The 26338-nt window shown below is 42.3% G+C and overlaps 1 protein-coding gene and 1 long non-coding RNA gene across 2 annotated transcripts in view; one reads left to right on the top strand and one right to left on the bottom strand.

Moving 5' to 3' along the window:
• Window positions 1–12073: 12073 nt before the first annotated feature.
• On the bottom strand, window positions 12074–20042 carry LOC139359361 (uncharacterized). The gene is made up of 3 exons (XR_011615279.1): window positions 19681–20042; window positions 12490–12652; window positions 12074–12354 (listed from the first exon to the last, which is right to left on the bottom strand). It is a non-coding gene; the product is annotated as an uncharacterized lncRNA (long non-coding RNA).
• A 1109-nt stretch (window positions 20043–21151) lies between these two features.
• LOC139359390 (E3 ubiquitin-protein ligase KCMF1-like) overlaps window positions 21152–26338 on the top strand; it is a 30003-nt gene continuing 24816 nt past the window's right edge. The window contains 2 exon segments of the mRNA XM_071082030.1: window positions 21152–21185; window positions 23601–23768. Coding sequence (XP_070938131.1) covers window positions 21152–21185; window positions 23601–23768 — 202 coding nt within the window.

Genomic DNA, 26338 nt, shown 5'->3' with positions numbered 1-26338 from the left:
AATAGCTGCGACTACAGACACGTGTCACCATGCCTGGCTAAGTTTTTGCAGAAACAGGGTTTCACCATGTCACCCAGGCTGATCTCGAACTCCTGGGCTCAAGTGATCCACCCACCTCAGCCTCTCAAAGTGCTGGAATTACAGGTGTGAGCTTCTGCACCCAGCCAAGCATCTTTTTTTTTTTTTTTTTTTTTTTTTTTTTTTTGAGATGGGAGTCTCGCTCTGCCGCCCAGGCTGGAGTGCAGTGGCCGGATCTCAGCTCACTGCAAGCTCCGCCTCCCATGTTCACGCCATTCTCCTGCCTCAGCCTCCCGAGTAGCTAGAATTACAGGCGCCCACCACCACGCCTGGCTAATATTTTGTATTTTTAGTAGAGATGGGGTTTCGCTATATTGGCCAGGCTGGTCTTGAACTCCTGACCTTGTGATCTGCCAGCCTCAACCTCCCAAAGTGCTGGGATTACAGGCATGAGCCACCATGTCCAGTTGCTATATTAATTGCTATATTTACATTTTTAATAGGAATAATTGTATACTAAAATCTATTTGAGTGCATGTTTAAGATTTGAAGATGTAATTTGACTCAGTACTTCCACCTGCATTTTTTTCTTCATTCTGTGCCTGCTAAGACTATTCTAATACTTCATTATAGTTAACCCCTGCGAAAAGAGCTCCTAGAGCTTATGGTGCATTTGATTGATGTCATATGGACTATTTATTATTTTCTAAATTATTTTGTTTGTATAAAGCAATCTGAAGAGGATGTGAGTCAGTTTGATTCCAAGTCTACACATCAGACACCTGTCGACAGCCCAGATGACTCAACTCTCAGTGAAAGTGCCAGTCAGGTCATTCTGGTAAGTGAAAGAATTTCCATGTAGTCATGGGAAGTTGTAAGTATGAGGACGGCTCTTGGATAAGAAAATTCAGTTTGCTTGCTTTGCAGTTTATGCAAGTAACCTGGCCCACTATTTTTTTTTAATAAGCCATGCTTTTATAACTTATTGATACCTACAGAATTGATTTTCATAAGACAACATTTTATTTTAGCAATCAGAGCAGGAAAGTACCATTCTTTGAAGAGTATGATTCCCTTTTTTGGTTGGGCCACAGACTTAAAATGACGTCTGGCTTAGCGTCTCAGCCAAAAATTAGTCATAGCAGTGGGAGAAAAAAACCTCACTAATTACATGTATTTTATTCCTGAAACAGCTGTAGATTTTTGGTACTTCTTTTTTTGAGATGGGGTCTCATCTTGTAGCCCAGGCTGTGGGTAGGGTGTAGTGGTGTGATCACAGTTCACTGCATCGTTGACCTCCCAGGCTCAAGTGACCCACCCATTTCAGCCTCGTGAGTACCTGGACTACAGGTGTGTACCACATCCAGCTAAGTTTTCATTATTTTGTAGAGACGGAGTCTCACTATTTTACTCCTGGACTCAAGCTATCTTCCCGCCTCGGCTTCCCAAAGTGCCAAAATTATAGGGATGAGCCATCATTCCTGGCCCTATTTTTCGTACTCCTAACATAAGCAGGGGAATTTTTTTTTTTTTTTTTTTTGAGACGGAGTCTCGCTCTGTCACCAGGCTGGAGTGCAGTGGCGCGATCTCAGCTCACTGCAACCTCCGCCTCCTGGGTTCAAGTGATTCTCCTGCCTCAGCCTCCTGAGTAGCTGGGACTACAGGCACGCGCCATCACGCCTAGTTAATTTTTGCATTTTTAGTAGAGACAGGGTTTCACCGTGTTGGCCAGGATGGTCTCGATTTCTTGACCTCGTGATCCTCCCACCTTGGCCTCCCAAAGTGCTGGGATTACAGGCATGAGCCACCACGCCCTGCCTATAGATTATTGTCTTTTAAGCTTCTAGGTTTAGGGCAGTTGGTTTCATAACAAGATTAATTGATAGCCTAATGACCAAGTATATGGGGCAGGTAAGAGGAATAGTCTAAGACAAATCTTCATTTTTCAGCATGGATAGATGGGTGAGTCAATATTGGGACGCTATACTAGAATAAGTAAATCGGTGGCATTACCAGAGGAATAGGGAATTTTTTTGAAAGACCAAGTTTGGATAGACATCAATAATTTGGGCTTGGAAATACTGAGTCTTAGGGGTTCCTGGGAAACATACAGGTGAAGATATCCAGTTGGTAATTTGATATAAGGATCTGGAGCTAGAAGATTTGAAGTAAAAACTGTGGCTTTGAATAACATTGCCCGTTTCTCATTCATGCGTTTGTTTTCAGAGCCTTTTTTTGTAGATTCTTTGTAGACAGTGTTGTCTACAAATAGAAACAGCTTCTTCCTTTCTGATGCCTATGCCTTCTATTTCTTGCTTTATTGTATTAACTGTAACGGCCAATATGATGTTATTAATACATTAAATGGGAATGGTGACAGTAGACATGTGTGCCGTGCTCCTGATTTTAAGGGGAATACATTTAGCCTTTTACCGTTAAGTATGTCAGTTCATTTGTTTGTTTCCTTTTTCTTTTTTTTCTTTTTTTTTTTTTTTTGGTGAGTCGGAGTCTCACTCTGTCGTCCAGGCTGGAGTGCAGTGGTGCCATCGCAGCTCACAGCAACCTTTGCAACCTTCATCCCCAGGGTTCTAGCAATTCTCCTGCCTCAGCCTCCCAAGTAGCTGGGATTACAGGCAGCTGCCACTACGCCCTGCTAATTTTTTTGTATTTTTAGTAGACACGGGTTTCTCCATATTGGCCAGGCTGGTCTCGAACTCCTGACCTCAGGTGATCCACCCACCTTGGCTCCCAAAGTGCTGGGATTACAGGTGTGAGCCACTGCGCCTGGGCTGTTTCTTCTTTTTGAGATGAATTCTCACTCTGTCGCCCAGGCTAGAGTGCATTGGTGTGATCTCGGCTCACTGCAATTTCCACATCCCAGTTTCAAGCGATTGTCCTGCCTCAGCCTCCCCAGTAGCTGGGATTACAGGTGTCTGCAAGCACACCTGGCTAATTTTGTATTTTTAGTAGAGATGGGGTTTCACCATATTGGCCAGGCTGGTCTTGAACTCCTGATCTCAGGTGATCCACCCACCTTGGCCTCCTAGGCATGAGCCACCATACCTGGCCTGGACAATTTCTCTTGATCCATCTTCACTAACTCTTTGCTCTATTGGTAATCTTTATCCTATTATTGATACCATCTAGTAAAATTTTTTATTTCGGATATATTTTATCAGTTTACATTCTGTTTACATTGAGTTTACATTACAGTTTATATTCTGTTTGGTTCTTTTTCATAGTTTTTTCTTCTGTTGAGAACTTGTATCTTAACGTTTACTGCAGGCATGCTCACTTTTACTTATAGAGCATGATGATAATAGCTGTCTTAAAGTCTGGTAATTCCATCGTCTTGGCATTGGTATCTGTTGATTATCTTTTTCGCTTGAGAATGGTCACTTTTTCACGACTCTTTGTGTGTTGAATAATTTGTATGCTGAAAAGTTGGAATATTCCTTTGTGACTCTCTGGTTCTATTAAAATCCTCCAGAGAACGCTGATTTTAGTTGTTGTTTTCAGCATTCGGTCATCCTGCTTGGATTCAGACTGCAAGGTCTGTCTCGCCTTCTTTTCTCCCTGTGGATTCCAATGTCACGACAGTTTTCAAAGCCTGTCCTGTGCTGCTGTAGATCATCCTACGTCTATCTGTGCCCTTTGGGGGTTAGACTTGGACTTGTGCCTTATGTCGTTGTTCGGTTTTCGAGGCTTTTGCTGTGCTGCTTTGGGGTATTCTGTGTCTATGCACCTCAGGAATGAGCCCTGGACAGATGCTTGTTCGTGCACAGAAGTAGGAGAACGCTTCTCTAGGTCTCCTCTCTGGGATTCTTCTCAACTTCCTGCCTGTCCTAGGGCCAGAATGATGGGGCTTCTCAAGGAGGGTTAGTTGCCCATGCCACTGCCACAGCAAGAGAGAGAGGGAATAAATGGACATTTCTCCCTTCCAGCTCTGAGACCCAGGGACTCACTTTCTGAGTTCCTCGATCTACACAGACAGGGCTTCTCTGGGAGTTTTAGCTGTCCACACTGCACTGCCACAGCTCACTGCGTGCCTATCCTCAGATCACACACACACACGCACGCGCACACACACACACACGGAAGCTCACTCCCATGTGGACCCCTTTCTCCAAGTTTGACTCTGCATTTGTTTACTCTTCAGAGTGCACAGGTAGTTGCTTTTTGTATTTATTCCAGAGTGTTTAGTTATAACCAGCAATACAAATAAGCTATAGTGGACTACTCCATGTTGATTGGCACTGGAGTCTTAAAATAGTTATACTTCTTTTTCTTTTTTTGAGACAGGGTCTCACTCTTTTGCCCAGGTTGCAATGCAGTGGCACTGTCACTGCAGCCTCAATCTCCCAGGCTGAAGTGATCCTCTAACTTCAACCTCCTGAGTAGCTGAGACAACAGGTGCACACTACTGCATCCACTAATTTAGTTTTAGTTTTAGTTGATTTTTTTTTTTTTTTTTGAGATGGAATTTTGCTCTTGTTGCCCAGGTTAGAGTGCAATGTTGCGATCTCGGCTCACTGTAACCTCTGCCTCCTGGGTTCAAGCAATTCTCCTGCTTCAGCCTCCTGAGTAGCTGGGATTACAGGCCCCCACCAGCATGCCTGGCTAATTTTTTGTATTTTTAGTATAGACAGGGTTTCACCATGTTGGCCAGGCTGGTCTCAAACTCCTGACCTCAAGTGATCCACCAGCCTCGGCCTCCCAAAGTGCTGGGATTACAGGAGTGTGCCACCGTGCCTGGCCCACTAATTTATTTTTTATAGAGATGGGGTCTTGCTTTGTTGCCCAGGCTGCTCTTGAACTCCTGGCCTCAAGCTATCCCCTCATCTTGGCCTCCCAAAATCTTAGGATTACAGGTGTGAGCCAACACATCCAGCTTATTTCTTAAATGACTCATTAAATGTATGTCTCTTTCACTATACGAAATGTCAGCAGGGACAATTTTGATTTTGTTTATTTTATTTTGTTGTATTGTATTGCATTGTATTGTATTGTACGACGGTGTCTCACTCTGTCGCCTCGGCTGCAGTGCAGTGGCGTGATCTCAGCTTACTGCAACCTCCGCCTCCTTGGTTCAAGTGATTCCCCTGCCTCAGCCTCACGAGTAGCTGGGATTACAGGTGTGTGCCACCAAGCCCAGCTAATTTTTGTATTTTTAGTAGAGATGAGGTTTCTCCATGTTGGCCAGGCTGGTCTCAAACTCGTGGCCTCAAGTGATCTGCCTGCCTCAGCCTCCCAAAGTGCTGGGATTATAGGCATGAGCCATTGCACCCTGCCTATTTTATTTTATTTTTAAAACTCATTTATTTTATTTCATTTTATTTTATTTTTGAGATAGGGTCTTGCTCTGTCACCCAGGCTGCAGTGCAATGGTGCAATCTCAGCTCACTGCAACCTCCGCCTCCTGAGTTCAAGCAATTCTCCCACCTCAGCCTCCCTAGTGGCTGGGATTACAGGCACCTACCATCATGCCCTGCAAATTTTTGTATTTTTGTAGAGACGGGATTTCACCACGTTGACCAGGCTGGTCTTGAACTCCTGAGCTCAGGTGATCGCACCATGCACTTCAGCCTGGACGACAGAGCTAGATCCCTCTCAGAAAAAGAAAACAAAATGAAAATCCAATTACGATGCACACGCCTACATAATCAGACAATTCCCAGAGAGTCTACACAACATCCTGCATTCCGTGGAAGAGACTCAGTCATCTCTTCTGCTCATTTCCAAATTGTGGATATTATTTTCTTAATATTATTTTAAACTTTTATTATTACTATTACTATTACTATTATTATTATTATTGTTTTGAGACAGGGTCTCACTCTGTTGCCCAGGTTGGAGTGCAGTGGCATGATCATGGCTCACTGCAGACTCAACCTCCAGGGCTCAAGTGATCCTCCCACCTCAGCCTCCCAAGTAGCTGGGACCACAGGTGTGCACCACCACGCCTGGCTAATGTTTTCATTTTTTGTAGCTCGAGGTCTCCCTGTGTTGCCCAGGCTGGTTTCAAACTCCTGGGCTCACGTGATCCTCCTGCCTCGGCCTCCCAAAGTTCTAGGACTACAGGTGGGAACCACAGCACCTGGCCAGTTTTCGTAATATTCTTCACTCAGATAGGAAAATTTTACTTTCTCTTTTTTTGGTACTGGTCTCTCTTTCCTCATCGAATGTTTTTTCCTCTCTTCCTGCCCAGGTATGTCCCTCACTTTCTTTACATCTGGCCCCAGCTTCCTTCCTTTTAACACAAATTTCTGTTTCCTTCCTCTTCCATCCTTACATGAAACAGCTGATGGCCCAGGTATTCATTCCTGAAACATTTGAGGAGTAACTTGGAGTGTTCATTTTTCTTGTCTTTTCTTTTCTTTTTTTTGAGATGGAGTCTTGCTCTGTCACCCAGGCTGGAGTGCAGTGGCGTGATCTCTGCTCACTGCAACCTCCACCTCCCAGATTGAAGCGATTCTCCTGCCTCAGCCTCCCAAGTAGCTGGAATTACAGGCGCCTGGCACTATGCCCGGCTAATTTTTGCATTTTTGGTAGAGACAGGGTTACATCATGTTGGCCAGCCTGGTCTTCAACTCCTGACCTTATGATCCATCTGTCTCGGCCTCTCACAGTGCTGGGATTACAAGCATAAGCCACCCCGCCTGGCCTGAAGTGTTAATTTTTCATTTGGGGATAATAAAATGGTATTATTTTTATTAAAAATGTCCCTCATTAGTTTGGCTTTTTTCTCCCCAGTTCTCATTTGGTTTAAATGGTTTAGCATACTTGTATTATATTCCCAGTTTCATTCTAACTTCCATGAGGGAGAAAATAATTTTTTTTTTTTTTTGAGACGGAGTCTTACTCTATCATCAAGCTGGAGCGCAGTGGCATAATCTCAGCTCACTGCAACCTCCACCTCCCGGGTTCAAGCGATTCTTCTCCCTCAGCCTCCTGAGTAGCTGGGACTACAGGTGCACTCCACCACGCCCAGCTAATTTTTGTATTTTTAGTGGAGATGGGATTTCATCATGTTGGCCAGGATGGTCTTGTGATCCGCCTACCTCGACTTCCCAAAGTGCTTGGATTACAGGCGTGAGCCACCGTATCCGGCCAGTCTGTTACTTTTATTATTTATCCTGATGCTCAAATTGTCCCAGGTTTGGCTGGTGAAACCCCTTTAAAGTTTCTTCTGTGTACTTTTGATATGTCCCCATCCTTCCTCAGACATTTCTAGATGATTCATTTAGAACTGGATATATTTACAGGCTCATGTATTTGCCCTGCCCAGCCCATAGAATCCTTCATTTCTGTGAGGAGCCCTGGTTCCTCTTAGTGGAGGATGCTCTTTAGACTTACTTGGTACTTGGTTGGTAAACTTGTTGTATCACTGCTTCTAGGTCCTGTCACCTGACAAGGCATTTTAATTGCTAATGGCTATTACTGGACAGTATAGATGTAAAACCATCATTGCAAAAAAGGAAAAACAAGTTGCTAGAATTTAGGGGTTCAAAGTTTCACCTGCACATCTCTGCACAGTTGGTATTTGGCCTTCTGAGCAGGATGCAACTAGCTGGTGATAAGAGTGCCCGAAGATGCTAGTGTTGGAGCTCTGGATGGAAGAAGCCCTGCTGCTAGAAGGATGCTAACCTCTTCCCATTTTGTTCTCTCCCTGTGAAGCCTCTCATGGGCACAGTGTAAACCAGAAGCAAGCTGCTAAGGGATTCTGAATAAATGAGTCGGCACTTCCTAGACCATGGTTTCTCATCCTTGGCATCGTAGACATTTTGGGCCAGAGAGCCGTCCTGTGCTTTGTAGGATGTTTAGTAATATTCCTAGCCTCTACGAAATTGATGCCAGTAACCCTCCCTGTCCCACTAATAGAACTGAGAGTGTCTCCATGCATTGCTAAGTGACCCCTAGGGGGCAACATGGCACCTGGTTGAGACCCATTTCCTAGACCCAGCAGAGCAGGCTTGGAGCTGAGAAACGGTAGTACTAACCAACCATCAACCTACTTTACTTCAAATGTTCTTGAAATGTAGAGGAAGGGCAAAGGGATTATGTTTATGGGCCTGCGATGGTCCTGTAATGTAGAGAGATGATGCTTTTTCTTTTTTTCATTGACGGGGCAAGCAAAGATCAGGTAAGCAATCTCTTTATAGACAGGCAAGATTCAAATCCTGATGAAGTTGATATTTGTTTACATGCTCTTAAAGTGTGTTGTTGAATTTTCTGAGTTGGAGTTATTGCCATACTGTTTTTACATGAGTGAACTGTTTTTTGTGTATTGCATTTCAGTCATTCTTGATGCATTATTAACATGAATGCATTTTCTGGATGGTGCCCTGCTAGGGTCATACTGCTCAGGCTCATGGCTAGACATTGTAAGTGGAGGAAAGAAGAAATGAATATTAAAGCCAGTGTTTAAAAACTTTTAAATTTTGGTTGGGCACGGTGGCTCACGCCTATAATCCCAGCACTTTGGGAGGCTGAGGCGGGCGGATCACAAGGTCAGGAGATCGAGACCATTCTGGCTGACACAGTGAAACTAATTTTTTAGTCTCTACTAAAAAATACAAAAAATTAGCCAGGCGTGGTGGCGGGCGCCTGTAGTCCCAGCTACTCGGGAGGCTGAGGCAGGAGAATGGCATGAACCCTGGAGGCGGAGCTTGCAGTGAGCTGAGATCGCGCCACTGCACGCCAGCCTGGGCGACAGAACGAGACTGTCTCAAAAAAAAAAAAAAAACAAAAAAAAAAACAACCTTTTACATTTTTTGTAATTATACTGTGTTTGTATACCTTGGTTTATTTGAGATTCACTTCAAACTGTATAAGCCCTATCCATTTTCCTCATTTTATCTTTATGCTTAGTCCCTTCCTTCTTCCTTTTCCATACTACCATATATCACTCTTAGACATCCTCTCTCAGAGAAAGTCTCCCAAAGATCAGCTCATCCTAACCAACTGTTTATCTTTCAGCTTGCAAGTCTCATCACCTCAAACCAAACATGTCTAAAATCAGACTTGCATGCCTCCTAAACTAGACATAAACCACATCTCTTTTCCCCCAGGACTAGGGTATTCTCTATACTTTGTATTAATTATTCCTACTCCTATCCAGAGTTTGATGTTTGTTGGAGGTCCCTTTATTTTAAAATCCCTGAAGAAACTGGCGCAGACATAAAGAAATGTAATTTAACAGTTGAAGGTAAGATTTTGGAGGACTTACTAACATTTTAAATTGGTTAGCCTGCAAAACGGGAAAGTGACTTAATTCATGTCTGTGGTGAGTTTTTGAGACTGGATTTAGAATAACTGCTCTGTATGTAGAGCACATTAGAACAAAGGGACCTGAAGTTGTATTTCAGTGTCTTATAGAGGACTTCAGGAACTGCTTGGTATGAAGAGTTGTGTCAGGGTGAGTCTGTTGTACTTCCCCAACTAAAACAAGTCATCTTTCATCATTTTCATATGTTTGGCTGTGTTTCTGTAGACCTCTATCCCTTAGTCTTCATACTGTTTTAAATGCTTATTTACTTATCCTTATTCCCCATTTAGGCTCTAAGCACTAAGTGGGTATTATAAGTGCTCAAAAATTTTGGTTGTTAGAAATAGTAATGTTAAGTCAATGAGAAATGGTCTTAAAATACAGATCCAGGGCAGATCTTTTCCTGCCTCAATACAAGGAGCTGTCATGTGCCTTACTTGACTGGGAATCTGTCACAATTACATGTGCAGACATTTCTAGTTTAGATAACATTAAAAAAAATTTAGCAAACAGTATGTTTTCTGCTCCCTCCTTATACATCTTGTGGTACATTAAGGATTTCCAGTTCTCCTTTCCCTCAAACAGTTGCAGAAAGTCAGTATAAGAGTGTTTAGGCCGGGTGCAGTGGCTCATGCTTATAATCCCAGCACTTTGGGAGGCCGAGGTGGGCGGATCTCGAGGCCAGGAGTTCCAGACCAGCCTAGCCAGCATGGTGAAACCCCGTCTCTACTAAAAATACAAAAATTAGCCAGGCATGGTGGCCTGCGCTTGTAATCCCAGCTACTCAGGAGGCTGAGGTAGGAGAATCACTTGACCCCTGGAGGCAGAAGTTGCAGTGAGCCGAGATCGCGCCACTGTACTCCAGCCTGGGCGACAGAGCAAGTGGGGTGGGGGAGGGGAGACATTAAATGTGTTTCCCCCCTTTCATTGTTTGAAATGACATTATTCTCTTACATGTAGCGTGTCTTTTCAGGCCAGAGGTCACCTGTTGCTGTGCATACATTATTAGCCAAGTATATGATGGGAAGGCTTTCTAAACAACTCTTAGACTCTGTTTTCGACGCCCAGTAGTACATAGTCTTTTGCATTGCCTGTAAGTTGTATCTGTAATTTTCAAAAAGTTGAGAAAACACTACATTAGAGTAAGAACTTAAAATAGTGACTTTAAGTAGAGCTTTGTTTGGTGATAAACCTCTGAAAATAAATATCTATAAGCACCTGCCTCAAGAGTAATTCCTCAATTTCAGGATTTCATTCCAGAGAAGTTAGGTAATTGGTAGAATCTTCTTAAAAAATAAGTCAAGGGAAAAACAATAAACAAGGCATGAAATATATATCTCCATATCGTAATAAATACAGTTCTGAAGGCATCTACTTCTGGGGAAAAAAAGATTATTATCAAAAGATATGCTTCAGTAGGCAACCCTTAATCATCGGTTTGCCACTTAATGACTCTGCCTTTGGAGCAAATTACTTAGTGCCTGTGTGCCTCCGTTTATCCATCTGTAAAAGAATCAACAGTTCAGTGACTAAGTCTTTAGCAGATTAAAAATCATCACCTTCCCTTAAAAGAGCTCTTTTTTGGGGAAAGTTGGAGCCTAAACCAAGCTCTCTCTGCCTTGCTCCCACAGACCTGTCTGCAGACTTTTCAAAACAGAGCAGTTTCTATCTAGTGTGCATTGTTTAAAGCAACTAAACTGAATTGCAAATGTATATGGAAATACTGGGGTGTGTGTGTGTGTGTGTGTTTAAAATAGAGATGAGGTCTCGCTATGTTGCCCAGGCTGGTCTCAAACTCCTGGGCTCAAGCAGTCCTCCCGCCTCAGCCTCCCAAAGTGTTGAGATTACAGACATGAGCTACCTCACCCGGCGTTATTTTTGGTTTTTACATATAAACTTTTTATCACAAAACCATGGCTGACAGGATTCATTTCTTCAAAACCTGTTTCCCACTAACCACCTGTTAAAACTTGCGACCTAGTTCTCCTGGGCTGTTGTTGCCACCTGGTGGCTTACTCCTGGAGGTATTTGGTATAGCATTTTTATCTACTTAATTGTTTTTTCTGCTATAGAAAACAAGTACTTGTTCAGGGCCTTCTTTTTCCCCCTCTACTTTCATTATTCAGTAGTTCTTACATCACGAAGTCTGTTATAGAGGTTGCAGTGAGCCAAGATAGCGCCACTGCACTCCAGCCTGGGCGACAGAGTGAGACTCCATCTCCAAAAAAAAAAGTCTGTTATAGACACACATTAATCCCCTCCCCCTTTCCCTTCTCTCTTTTTGAGCTCTTATCTAATTACCCTAGGAAAACATCCCCTTCTTTTCATTTACTTCATTCATTCAATAGATATTATTGAATTCCCACATTGTCCCAGGCACTGTTTACCCTCTTCCTTCATTTTATGAGTCAGAAAACAGCTCTAATCATGGCAGAGTATAATAGTAGATTGAGTAATATAGAAGCTTCTCTATTTCCAGATAAGAGACTCTGAAAGGCTGTTCCTAAGCTCACTCATGAGCAAGTCCATTGTTGCTAAGATAAGTTTCTGTTTTCAAAACAGGGATGCATTTCTACGAACAAATAAAAGAGTGTAGATCAGTTCTTTAAAATCAGGCAAACCAATCAGTTATTCCAGAGAGGACCAAGTTCCTCTATACTGAAAACTTTTAGAAATGAATTAATCTTCTGTCTTTCACAAAGTTCATAAAGAACTCTTTAAATACAGTATTTCACCCATGTTTCTATTCACTTTGTTGGGCAGATTTGAACCAGCTTTAAATCAGCTATAGCCACAAAAGAAGTTTTATCACTTTCCACCTACCTCACGACTTTGTGAAGATTGGCAAAGTAATATATGTAAGTCATTAGGTACATAATTAAAAGTGAAGGAACTTGCTATTAAACCACTAGAAGGAACTCCGTGTGGCAAGAATTTTTATACACTGTTGTATCCTCAGCAAATATTTTTGTTCACTGCTGTATCTTGGCATATAATAGATAATAAATAATGAAAGGATGGGTGGATTCTCCTTGTTGTTACGTATCACAGAACTCGCAGAATTCCACCTGGAAAAAAAAAAAGTAGAAAAGCCAATTTCCAGTAAGAAAGGGTTGTTTTAAATGTTTTAAATGCTGAATGAACATATAGTTCATTCAATTAAGACTACTGTGTGAGGAGTACACATGGCAAAACCTACTTACTGAGCTTCCTGGTTCTCTTTCTTCTGGATCTTGCTTCTGGATCATCCTCTCCCCGTTTTTCATTTCTCTTTCTCTGCTGTGGAATCTCTTTAGCTATAGGTTTACTCTTGAAGAGTCTGTTTGAATGGGTCTCAATACCCCATTTCTCCTCTTGAGTCTGTCCCTTAAACACAGGGCATAGGTTTTAAAAAATACGCATATATAGAGTTATATGTATGTTTAATATACCTTTTTATTCTCTTCCTATTTCTAAAAATAACTAAGGAAAGCTCTTAAAAAAAAACACACAGACAAATCGGAGAGTTTCTTTTTGTTTTGGCAAGGGATGATTTATATTTCCTCTGTGATTCTTAAGTAGAAGATGAAAAAACTCTCCATTCTTGACGTAGGCTCCCAGTTTATGAAGCATTATAAACTTTGTCTTAGATTTCCTTCCTCCAGCAGTTTCACATCTGGAAGTATCCTTTGACCATTTTCTTTAAGCAAAATAATTCTGGTTACTTCTACTTTTAATTGAGTTACTTATACTATAGTTTGTCTTTTTTTTTTTTTTTTTTTTTTTTTGAGACAGAGTCTTACTCTTTCACCCAGGCTGGAGCACACTGGCACAATTTTGGCTCACTGCAACCTCCACCTCCCGGGTTCAAGGAATTCTCCTGCCTCAGCCTCCCAAGTAACTGGGATTACAGGCACCCGCCACTACACCCAGCTAATTTTTGTATCTTTAGTAGAGACGGGGTTTCACAATGTTGGCCAGGCTGGTCTCGAACTCCTGACCTTACGTGATCCTCCCACCTCAGCCTCCCAAAGTGCTGAGATTACAGGCATGAGCCACTGTGCCCAGCCAAGTTCATCTTTTTTACTTGGTTTTGTGTTCATCTGAGATCCTCTTCTAAGGGTTGCACAATTTTTCAACTGCTTAAATGCAGAGTCTCTTCTTGGAGATGGTCTATCATTTAATAGTATTGTTCTTTGTGCAGTTCTCAGTGTCAAAATGGTACAGCCTATATGATACATACCCTTTTTTCAAAAAGTCACACTTGGAGAGATGCATGGGCCTTGAAAAGACAATACACAGACATTTCACAGAAGTAGAAAAGAGGCCTTCCCTCTCTCCACCACCCCCGCCCCATCACGTGGTAGCTAGAAGTCAAAATTGGCTGTCAATGGCAAGTACTGTGTAATCCAAGGCCTTCAAATTCCAGATGAGGTCGACTTCCTGTTGTATTCTTTTTTCCCTGTGTTTCTTGAAGGTAACTTGCCCTTTGTTGACCTTTTCTTTCCCATCAACTCTCTATTCCTTAGCTAAAAACTAATTTTATTAAAAAGTAAAAGGTATACCAACCTGAGATTTTTCTCCTTTAAAAAGCTGTAAACGAATATTAGAAACCTTTTTTTTTCTTTTAAATAAGAAAGAAAAGACTACATATTATTTCAGTGGCTTTTTAAAAATGTGTTCCCAGGCAGGGCGCGGTGGCTCAAGCCTGTAATCCCAGCACTTTGGGAGGCCGAGACGGGCCAATCCCGAGGTCCAGAGATCGAGACCATCCTGGCTAACACGGTGAAACCCTGTCTCTACTAAAAAATATATTAAAAAAAAAAAACTAACTGGGCGAGGTGTCGAGCGCCTGTAGTCCCAGCTACTCCGGAGGCTGAGGCAGGAGAATGGCATAAACCCGGGAGGCGGAGCTTGCAGTGAACTGAGATTGGGCCACTGCACTCCAGCCTGGGCGACAGAGGGAGACTCCCTCTCAAAAAAAAAAAAAAAAAAAAAAAAAAAAAAAAAAAAAGTGTTCCCACTAGAAGGCATCCTTTTCTCCTTAAAATTTTAGTTCATAGCTTTCGTTTGTTTTCCAGAACTTCTAAATATACAAAACAATGAGAAAGGATGGGGGATCACAAATATAACACCTTAACCTTATAATGTAGCTTGTCCAAGTTACCATTTTACAAACTAGTGATTTCTCAACTTCTTTATGACACAGTATGACTAAGCTAGATTTTTTTTTTTTTTTTTGGAGACGGAGTGCCGCTCTGTTACCAGGCTGGAGTGCAGTGGCACAATCTCAGCTCACTGCAACCTCTGCCTCCCGGGTTCAAATGATTCTTTTTCCTCAGCCTCCCGAGTACCTGGGATTACAGGCACGCACCACCAGGCCCGGCTAATTTTTGTATATTTAGCAGAGATGGGGTTTCGCTGGGTTGGCCAGGCTGGTCAGGAACTCCTGACCTCAGGTGATCTGCCCTCCTCGGCCTCCCAAAGCCCTGGGATTACAGGCGTGAGCCCCCGTGCCCAGCCGTGACTAAGCTAGATTATGCAGTAATGGGTTGCACATGTTATTATTTGGTTAACTCAGTTTTTGCAGAATATGTGTAGTGTAAGGTAAATGAAACCTAAATGTTTTTTAATGTAATGGATATCAGTGCTATCTAGACAACTAGTGGTTATTCAGCTTTGCCTCTCAAGACATTATTTTACAATATTTGAACTCTTGTTTCTGTTATAATACTTTTCAGAACTTTGATTTGATTTTTTTTAAAAACGGAGTCTTGCTCTGTCGCCCAGGCCAGAGTGCAGTGGTGTGATCTTGGCTCACTGCAGCCTCCACCTCCCAGCTAATTTTTGTATTTTTAGTAGAGATGGGGTTTCATCATGTTGACCAGGCTGGTCTTGAACTCCTGACCTCAGGTGATCCACCCGCCTCGGCCTCCCAAAGTTCTGGGATTACAGGCGTGAGCCACCACGTCCAGCCAGAACTTTGAGTTTTTAATATCTTAAATACAGTGTACTGATACCTCATCAGAAGCAACTTCATTCTTCCTGTGAAGGAATGGATAGTTTTACCTATGCCATGTATCTGTTCTGTTTCAGATTTCTCCGACTTCCTGATACCAGGTAGAATCACTATTGTTAACCAAGGGACTGCAGCAAAGAGCTAGCTTATTTCCTCCCATAGGAACGTTCGCTTACCTGTAGTTGACAGTAGCGGAGCAGGTTTTGTTCATCTGTGTCATAAAATGATACAAATTCTGACAGATATACTTAGGAGGTCCTCTGTATTGAGTGAGAGTCATTCTAAGGCGGACAATGGGCTACTATTGAGAAACTGAAAAAGTCTGTGCTTGTATACTTTTATTTAGAGACTTAGGTGGTATGGAATGTTCTATCAAATTAAATAGTAACTTCAACAAGTTTATGACAACAGAAGGAATTAAAGGACAGAGTTTTCGTACACAAAACAATGAGAAAGGATGATAGCAGACTATATGGAAAAACTGTATGCTATAAAACATTTTTACTTACCTCAACTTCTTATTCATAGTATGCTAATCACCAAAAAACCCTCTGCAGCATGCCTGCCACAGAGATTTTTTTTTTTTTTTTGAGACAGAGTCTGGCTCTGTCACCCAGGCTGGAGTGCAGTGGCCGGATCTCAGCTCACTGCAAGCTCCGCCTCCCGGGTTCATGCCATTCTCCTGCTTCAGCCTCCCGAGTAGCTGGGACTACAGGCACCCGCCACCTCGCCCAGCTAGTTTTTTGTATTTTTTTTTTTTTTTAGTAGAGACGGGGTTTCACCGTGTTAGCCAGGATGGTCTCTATCTCCTGACCTCATGATCCCCCCGTCTCAGCCTCCCAAAGTGCTGGGATTACAGACTTGAGCCACCGCGCCCGGCCGCCACAGAGATTATTAATAAAGTGAATCTTATGTTGTAAGAAACCCTGCTGTAAACTTACCTAAAGTTTGACTTAAATATTTTATAAATATGTATGATGTATCTGTATTTGAAATACTGATCTTGAATCATAAAAGGCCTTTCAGTATTTGAGAAGCTAAACAATATATATTACAGAAATGATTTCATCGCAAATAGACAGTAAATTTAAACAAACAAACCCTGTTTCCTTTTTAAAGGGCTTACAGTTACGGAACTCTAGCTGGGTTTAAGTGAAGCCTGAGGCTACCACCCCCTATCCCTTATGTGAACCATTTAGGTAGCTTTGAATTAAATCGCAAGAGTAGAGTGAGCAAGGGATAAGTATCAGCATCTTTTTACTGAAAGATACAGTGTTTATCAATATCACCATGCACAGTTGCCTTAAGCTTTGTTCATCTATACTTGCCAGGAGGCATCCCCACCTAGAAAGAGAAGGCAGGCCTACAGAATAATGTCAGGCTACACACCAAAAAGTTCAGAGCTGGGTTTACCTTCCTGGCACCTAAATTCACAGTACAATTGTTTGTCAATATTATTATACCATCATACCATCATATTAAACTTTCATTTGTGAACCTAAATAGGTATCATAGGTATTCCCCCCCCCCCACCGCATTCATTATTTTCAGTGTTGTGCTTAAAGCATCATCATGCATGAAAGCTATTTTGTTTTTGTTTGAGATAGGGTCTCACTCTGGCACCCAGGCTGGAGCGCAGTGGCACAATCTCCACTCACTGCAGCCTCAACCTCCTAGGCTCAAGTGATCCTCCTACCTCAGTCTGAGTAGTAGGGACTACAGGCGCTCACCACCACACCTGGCTAATTTTTGTATGTTTTTTGTAGAGACGGGGTTTCTCCATGTCTCCCAGGCTGGTCTCAAACTCCTGCACTCAAACAATCTGCCCGCCTTGGTTTCCCAAAGTGTTGGTATTGATGACAGGCCTGAGCTGCTGCGCCTGGCCTGGAAGCTATTTTGAATAAGCAAATTTTTAAGTATTCCCTCTCTTTGCTCAAGTATCTTTTTTAGTAATACTTTCTTTGCCCACGCTGTCCTTCACTGGTTTATGTTTCTCCATAGCACTTACTTCCACCATGTTCTGCAACATTTTTTCTTTTTTTGGAGTCAGGGTTTACTCTGTCTGCAGGCTAGAGTGCAGTTGCACGATCATAGCTCACAGCAGCCTCGACCTCCTGGGCTGAAGCAATTCTCCCACCTCAGCCTCCTGAGAAGCTGGGTCTACAGGCACGCACCACCACACTTAGCCAACTTTTATTTTTATGCTTGTCTTCACGCACTAAATGTTAGTTTCTTGGGGGCAGGGCTTTGTTTTGTTCATTGCTATATCCTCAGCATCTAAAACATATTACATATTAGATAATCAATATTTGTTGAATTTGCTGAAAAATTGCCACCATGATGCCATCATTTGGCTACCATTGTAAGTTGATCAGGGAGTCTCACTGAAGCTTTTGAGATCAAGGATCTCGAAGGATATTTTGAAAACTAATTTACAAGGTTTTGTATAGTACTGAGATCAAATTGTATTCTAGGAAAGTAATAAAATCATCTTATAGCTCACACCTGTAATCCCAGCACTTTGGGAGGCCGAAGTGGGTGGATCACGAGGTCAGGAGATCAAGAACATCCTGGCCAATGTGATGAAACCCTCTCTCTACTAAAAGTACAAAAATTAGCCGGGCGAGGTGGCAGGTGCCTGTAGTCCCAGCTACTCGGGAGGCTGAGGCAGGAGAATGGCGTGAACCCGGGAGGTGGAGCTTGCAGTGAGCCGAGATCGTGCCACTGTACTCCAGCCTGGGCGACAGAGCGAGACTCTGTCTCAAAAAAAAAAAATCTTACTGCATCTGAATAAGTTAATATTACCACTTTAGAATTTAGGACTTTCATATATTTTAATCCTCATTTGATTCTCGTAGCAAACTTCATAGATGAAGAAAGATTGAGCAGAGAACATTAAGTGATTTGTCTAAGTGGTTATTGTTAATGGCTAAGTAATAACAGGGAATTCCATTTTTTTTGTTTCGGTTTTTTGTTTGTTTGTTTGTTTGTTTGTTTGTTTGTTTTTTGAGACGGAGTCTTGCTCTGTCACCCAGACTGGAGTGCAGTGGCCGGATCTCGGCTCACTGCAAGCTCCGCCTCCCGGGTTCCCGCCATTCTCCTGCCTCAGCCTCCTGAGTAGCTGGGACTACAGGCGCCCGCCACCATGCCCGGCTAGTTTTTTGTATTTTTTAGTAGAGACGGGGTTTCACCGTGTTGGCCAGGATGGTCTTGATCTCCTGACCTCGTGATCTGCCCATCTCGGCCTACCAAAGTGCTGGGACTACAGGCTTGAGACACCGCCCCTGGCCTTTTGTTTTGGTTTTTTTTGGTGGTTGCTTTTGTTTTTTTTTTTTTAGGAGAAGTCTCGCTCTTGTGCCCCAGGCTGGAGTGCGACGGTGCGATCTCGGCTCACTGCAACCTCTGCCTCCCAGATTCAAGCAATTCTCCTGCCTCAGCCTCCCGAGTAGCTGGGATGTGGCTGCCACCACGCCCGGCTAATTTTTGTATTTTTAGTAGAGATGGGGTTTCACCATGTTGGCCAGGCTGGTCTTGAACTCCTGACCTTGTGATCTGCCTGTCTCAGCCTCCCAAAGTGCTGGGATTACAGACGTGATCCACTGTGCCTGGCCTGATTTTTTTTTTTTTTTTTGGTGTTTTTTGTTTTTTAATAAAAACATTCAACAAACATTAAGAATCTACAACCTAGGCCAGTCTCAGTGGCTCATGCCTGTAATCCTAATACTTTGGGAGGCTGACACAGGCAGATTGCTTGAGTCCAGGAGTTCGAGACCATCCTGACAAAAATTATGCGGGCATGGTGGCACACACCAGTGGTCTCAGCTACTCAGGAGGCTGAGGTAGAAGGATTGCTTAAACCCAGGAGGTCGAGGCTGTAGTGAGCCGAGATTATGCAACTGCATTCCAGGCAGGGTGACAGTGAGACCTTGTCTCAAAAAAAAATCTACAGTCTGCCAAAACTATGTTAGTTTTCCCGTTTTCCACCTTGAACTGACAGCCCAAAGGTTGCTGTAAACAATTCCAGCTTTGCTTTATGTTTTTGTTTTTTGTTTTTTTGTTTGTTTGGAAGGAAGGAAAGAACTTTTAAAAATAAAATATTGGTTGGATATATGAGAATTTTCATAAAATAAATGCAAAGGAGAAGAATGGTACTACAGATCCTCTTGGCCAGATGTAAAAATGTTACATTTCAAGATCCCTAAAAGCTTCACACACTCATCTCCTCATCCCCTTAACCCCCAGAGGGAACCACTGACCAAAATTTTATCATTCCCTCATTTTCCTTTTATAGTTTTACTACATGTTTGATTTCCTAAACTAGATACTGGTTTTCAACTTTATACTATATGTATTCTTTGAGACTTTTTTTTCATTCATCTGAGGCAGATGTTCTTACCTGTTGCTTTGATTCATTCTTTTTCCAATTCATTCTGTGCATATTGAACTGTTGAGCTTTTGAGTCTGAATAGTCTTTTTTTTTTTTTTTTTTTTGAGACGGAGTCTCGCACTTTTTGCTCAGGCTGGAGTGCAGTGGCGTGATCTCGGCTCACTGCAAGCTCCGCCTCCCGGGTTCCCGCCATTCTCCTGCCTCAGCCTCCCGAGTAGCTGGGACTACAGGCGCCCGCCACCATGCCCAGCTAATTTTTCTTCGTATTTTTAGTAGAAACGAGGTTTCACCATGTTAGCCAGGATGGTCTCGATCTCCTGACCTCATGATCCGCCCGCTTGGCCTCCCGAAGTGCTGGGATTACAGGCATGAGCCACCACGCCCGGTCCCTGAGTCGCCTTTTTAAAATTCAGTTACAAAAACTGCCGTCAACATTCTTCTACATTCTCTAGGGGCACACAGACAAAAGATTCCCCCTGGGAACGTATTTAAGAGTGAAATGATCGGGCGCGGTGGCTCAAGCCTGTAATCCCAGCACTTTGGGAGGCCGAGACGGGCGGATCACGAGGTCAGGAGATCGAGACCATCCTGGCTAACACAGTGAAACCCCGTCTCTACTAAAAAATACAAAAAACTAGCCGGGCGAGGTGGCAGGTGCCTGTAGTCCCAGCTACTCGGGAGGCTGAGGCAGGAGAATGGCGTAGACCCGGGAGGCGGAGCTTGCAGTGAGCTGAGATCCGGCCACTGCACTCCAGCCTGGGCGACAGAGCGAGACTCCGTCTCCAAAAAAAAAAAAAAAAAAAAAAAAAGAGTGAAATTACGGTATCATAGGAGGTATATGTGTTTAACTTGACTAAAATATGAACAAATTTTTCAAAGTGGTTGTGCTGACGTACACTCCCACCAGCAGGGTATAAGCACTTCTGCTGCCCTTTATCTTCATTAACACTTGACATCATGAAACTTATAGTTTCTTACCAGTTTGGTAAATGTAAAATGCTAGCTCACAGATGTTAATCATGCACTTCTTTGATGACTAATGAGACTGAGCGTCTTTTCATATGTTTACTGGCCATTTATGTTTGTTGTTCTTTGAGTGCCCTTTGACAGGTTTCTCCATTTTTCTATTGAGCATTCATCATTTACTTACTGATATGTAAGAGTTCAGAATGCATTCTGAATACCAAACTTTTGTCTGTCATGTGTACTGTACATATCACCAGTTTCTGAGCCTTGTATTTCCAATCAGTGTAGGCTGTTAAAAGACCAAGACAAACTCTTAACATAGTTGGATTTATCTCTTACTTTTTGATTTGGACTGTGTGTGTGTGTGTTTGAGAAAGAGAAAGAAAGATTTAAGAAATTGTTTTCTACTTTAGGCTGATAAAAATACTGTATATGGTCTTCTAGAGATATTTTTCATTGTTCTTTTGAATCTGTCTTTAAACCATGTGGAATTGATTTTTTGTGTGTACGGGATATGGCGAAGAGATCTAATTCTGTTTTCCCCACATGTAGATAATCACCTGTTCAGCACTATTTATTGTCCACTCCCTTCTTTTCTCAGTGTTCTTTAGTGACCTTGCTGTGGTAAAACAGATTTCAACCTCTGCTTCTGGGCTTTCCATTCTATTCCATAGGCCAGTTTGTCTCTATGCTGGTGCCATTCCTTCTTATTATAGTTATTATAGCTTTATAATTTGTTATTGTATTACTTATTATTTATTAGTGTAGCTCTATATATATATATAAAACAAGTCCCTCTATCTCGTTTTTCTTGGGAGCATCTTGACTGTCCATCAGCGTTTGAGTCAGCTTACCATGTCCCACAAAAAAATTCTTTTTAAATTTTAGTTATAATTGTATTGAATCTACAAAGCAGTTGACATTTTATTATGAACCTTCCAGTCCATGAAGTTGGTATCTGTATTTTTTAAAGTCCTTTAGTGTCTTTGAATACATTTTTACTCATTTGCTTCATAAAAGGCTACCTATCTTTGGTTAGATTTTTTCAGAGGCACTTTTTTAAAATGCTGTTGCAAATGGCATATTTTTTTATTACAGTAAAATATACATAGCATAAAATTCATTTTAAGCCCTTTTAGGTGTACAATTCAGTAGCATTAAGTATATTCACATTCTTGGAACCATCACTACTGTCCATCTCCAGAATTATTCCATTATCCCAGACTTCAAAACTCCCTACCCGCTAAACTGTGACTCCCCATTCTCCCGTTCCTCCAGCTTCTGGTCGCTAGGGCTGCAGGCACAGGCCACAATGCCCAGCTAATTTTTAAATGTTTTTGTAGACAGGATCTCTCTATGTTGCCCAGGCTGGTCTTGAACTCCTGGCCTCAAGCCATCCCTCTGCCTTGCCTTGCCAAAGTGCTTGGGATTACAGGTGTTAGGCACAACACCCGGTTATTTCTTTTAACAGGTTAAGAATTATTTGATATCCAGTTCTGATACGAACTCGGGACTGATTCTGCTGCTCCTGTTAGTTCTTTCTGATGGTGCTTTGCTTTTCTGTATTTTATGATTTAAATTATGAACTTATTCCTTGGATGTTAATATATGCCAGATGCTTGCTGTCAATTCTAATTTAAGACCACTTAAAATTCTTCCCAAGGTCTTTGGAACCATTTGATAGAATTTGGGCTATAAACCCATGAGGACTGGTTTGTGGTTATGGCTTTTTGTTGTTATTTTGTGCCCCCAGGGCTGGGGGCTTTCACTAGGGTAATTTTTGTAATCCCCTAGGGAGGATTTCTAGCCCACCCATGCATTGTGAGAGTATATTAGGATCTTGGTTTTATGAGGAATCTTCTGTTAATTATCCCACCTTTAGTAGGCCTTTGTCCTATAATGCTGTAGAACTTAAACTTAGATTTTTACCTGCTTTGGCAAATACCCTCATTGTGAAAAGCCCTCTTTAGTGCTTCCAGTCAGTCACCAGTCCCTCTTCATCTTGGTTTTTACCTTCTTGCTGGCTTATCAAATTTTTTTTTTTTTGAGATGGAGTCTCACTCTGTTGCCCAGGCTGGAGTGCAGTGGCTTGGTCTCGGCTCACTGCAACCTCCACCTCCTGGGTTCAAGCGATTCTCCTCCCTCAACCTCTGGAGTAGCTAGGATTACAGGTGTTTGCCACCAAGCCCGGCTAATTTTTTGTATTTTTTTTTTTTTTAGTAGAGACGGTGTTTCACCATGTTATCCAGGATGGTCTCCATCTCCTGACCTCATGATCCGCCCACCTCGGCCTCCCAAAGTCCTGGGATTACAGGCCTGAGCCACCATGCCTGGCCTATATCAAGGCATTTTTTAAGGGGGGAAAAGGGTGATTACATTGTGTCAGTCATTTTACTTTATTTAATTTTAAGTGGTTTTTTGTTTGCTTTTAGTTTTGGTTTTGGTTTTGGTTTTTTTTTTTTTTTGGAGACAAAGTCTTGCTCTGTTGCCCAGGCTGGAGTGCAGTGGCGCGATCTCAGCTCACTGCAACCCCACCTCCTGGGTTTAAGCAATTCTTGTGCCTCAGCCTCCCAAGTAGTTGGGATTACAGGCACCCGCCACCAAGCCCAGCTAATTTTTGCATTTTTAGTAGAGACGGGGTTTCAACATGTTGACCAAGGCTGGTCTTGGAATTCTGACCCCAAGTGATCCACCCGCCTTGGCCCGCCAAAGTAGTGGGATTACATGCGTGAGCCACCGTGCCCAGCCTGTATCAGTCATTTTAAATTATTTTCATCTGGAGTATATAAATCAGAGTAATGAATCCAGCACATGGCTAAAAATTCCCATATCATTTTACTAAGTCATTTCTAGTCATTTTGGAAAGGATATGTGGGGTTAAATGAACACCTGAAACATTCATAAAAATGAAATCAAGAGTGGCCTTTATAACTGGTAACGAAAGATATTTCTTTTTTTTATAGGTGTCAGCTGTGATGCATGTTTAAAAGGAAATTTTCGAGGTCGCAGATATAAGTGTTTAATTTGCTACGATTACGATCTTTGTGCGTCTTGTTATGAAAGTGGTGCAACAACAACAAGGCATACAACTGACCACCCAATGCGGTGCATATTAACAAGGGTAGATTTTGGTAAGTAATTAAAAATTTAATGAATTACATCATTTAGAATTGTATGTACGTGTGAAGAAGGAAAGGCGAAGTATTCTAAAACTCCCCAGCAGCATACCATGAGGCCCCAGATTCATCAAACATGAAATAAATCTTATCTTTTTTTTTTGGGAGATGGAGTCTCACTCTGTCACCCTGGCTGGAATACAGTGGCGCAACCTTGGCTCACTGCAACCTCCACCTCCCTGGTTCAAGCAATTCCCCTGCCTCAGCCACCCAAGTAGCTGGGATTACAGGCGCACACCACCACGCCTGGCTGATTTGTTTGTATTTTAGTAGAGACAGAGTTTTACCATGTTGAACAGACCCGGTCTCGAACTTCTGGCCTTAGGCTGTCCACCCGCCTCAAACTCCCAAAGTGCTGGGATTACAGGCGTGAGCCACCATGCCCGGCTTTTTTTTTTTTTTTTTGAGATGGAGTCTTGCCCTGTCTCCTAGGCTGGAGTGCAATGGCCCTACCTCAGCTCACTGCAACGTCCACCTCCCAGGTTCAAGCGATTCTCCTGCCTCAGCCTCCCGAGGAGCTGGGATTATAGGCGTGCACCACCGTGCCCGGCTAATTTTTTGTATCTTTAATAGAGACGGGGTTTCACCATGTTAGCCACGCTGGTCTTGAACTCCTAACCTCATGATCCACCTGCCTCGGCCTCCAAAGTGCTAGGATTACAGGCATAAGCCACTGCACCCAGCCTTACTTTTATATACCAAGTAATTCTGTCTGTTCGTCTTAATCATAGTTTACTTGTTTAAAAAAACCATTCAGAAATACACACCACTGACAAGGTATGAAATAGAAGAGTGCTTCAGTAAAGAAGAAATATGGTCTGTCTTTTGTTCTTGCTATTAACACACAAATAATACCTTTTTTTTTTTTTTTTTTAAGTCAGAGTTTCACTTTGTCACCTAGGCTGAAATACAGTGGCCAGATCTCAGCTCACTGCAGCATCTGCCTCCTGGGTTCAAGCAATTCTCGTGCCTCAGCCTCTTGAGTAGCTGAGACTACAGGTGTGTGCCACTGTGCCCAGCTAATTGTTTTGTATTTTTAGTAGAGGTGAAGTTTCACCTTGTTGGCCAGGCTGGTCTTGAACTCCTGACCTCAAGTTATCCATCTGCCTTGGCCTCCCAAAGTGCTGGGATTATAGATGTGAGCCACCATGCCTGGCAGTAATAACTTTTGTAATGACCAGAAAGCAGATTGTTGGCTGGGTGTGGTGGCTCACACCTGTAATCCCAACATTTTGGGAGGCTTAGATGGGCAGATCACTTGAGTCCAGGAGTTTGAGACGAGCCTGGGCAACGTGGCGAAAACTGTCTCTGCACCTACCCCTCAAAAATACAATAAATTAGCTGGATGTAGTGGCACACATACATCTGTAGTCCTAGCTACATGGGAGGCTGAGATGGGAGGATCACTTGAGCCCACGTGGTTGAGGCTACAGTGAACCCTGATTGTGTCACTACACTCCAGCCTAGGCAATAAAGCAAGACACTATCTCAAAAAAAAAAAAAAAAAGGTTGTTTCCACAGTTGATTAGAAGACATTGTAAGAAAATATATAAATGTTTCATGCTATAATCTTTTTTAATTTATTTATTTTTTGAGACAGAGTTTCACTCTTCTCGCCTAGGCTGAAGTGCAATGGCGCCATCTCGGCTTACTGTAACCTCCACCTCCTGGGTTCAAGCGATTCTCCTGCCTCAGCCTCCTGAGTAGCTGGGATTACAGGTGCCTGCCACCATGCCCAGAAAATTTTTGTATTCTTGGTAGAGACAGGGTTTCACCATGTTGGCCAGGCTGGTCTTGAACTCTCGATCTCAGGTAATCCACTTGCGGGCCTCCCAGGGTGCTGAGATAACAGACATGAGCCACCACACCTGGCTTCATGCTATAATTTCTTACCTAGCCCCACACTTTTTGTCCTTTTTATTTCGGCCATCCTAGTAGGTGTAAAGTAGTGTCTCAGGTGGTTTTGATTTATATTTATCTGAAATATAAATTATGAGCATATTTTCTTATGCTTATGGGCCATTTGTATATCTACTGTGAAGAAATACCTAGATCCTTTGCCCATTTTTTAATTGGATAATATGTCTTTGTTATTGAATTGTAATAGTTTTTTATTCCATAGATAAGTGTTTTTATCTGATAGATGATTTGCAAAAATGTTCTCCCATTCTGTGGGTTGTGTTTTCACTTTCTTGGTGGTGTGCTTTGAAGCACAAAAGTTCTAATTCTGATAATGTCCCATTTATGTATTTTTTCATTTGTTGTGCATTTGGTGCTGTATCTAGAAAATCACTGCCTAATTCAAAGTCACGAAGATTTAAACCTATGTGTTCTTCTAAGAGTTTTATAGTTTTAGCTCTTATATTTAGATATATGACCCATTTAGAATTAATTTTTATATATGGAATGAGGTAAAGCGCCAACTTTATTCTTTTGCATGTGAATATTCAGTTGTCCCAATATCTTTTGTTGGAAAGACTATTCTTTATCTAATGCAATGTCTTGGCACTCTTGTTAAAGATAGG

This window comes from Macaca nemestrina, chromosome 17 (genome assembly GCF_043159975.1).
Source record: "Macaca nemestrina isolate mMacNem1 chromosome 17, mMacNem.hap1, whole genome shotgun sequence".
NCBI classification, from domain to species: domain Eukaryota; kingdom Metazoa; phylum Chordata; class Mammalia; order Primates; family Cercopithecidae; genus Macaca; species Macaca nemestrina.
Note: the sequence above shows the minus strand (reverse complement) of the source record. Positions and strands in the feature narration are given on the sequence as shown.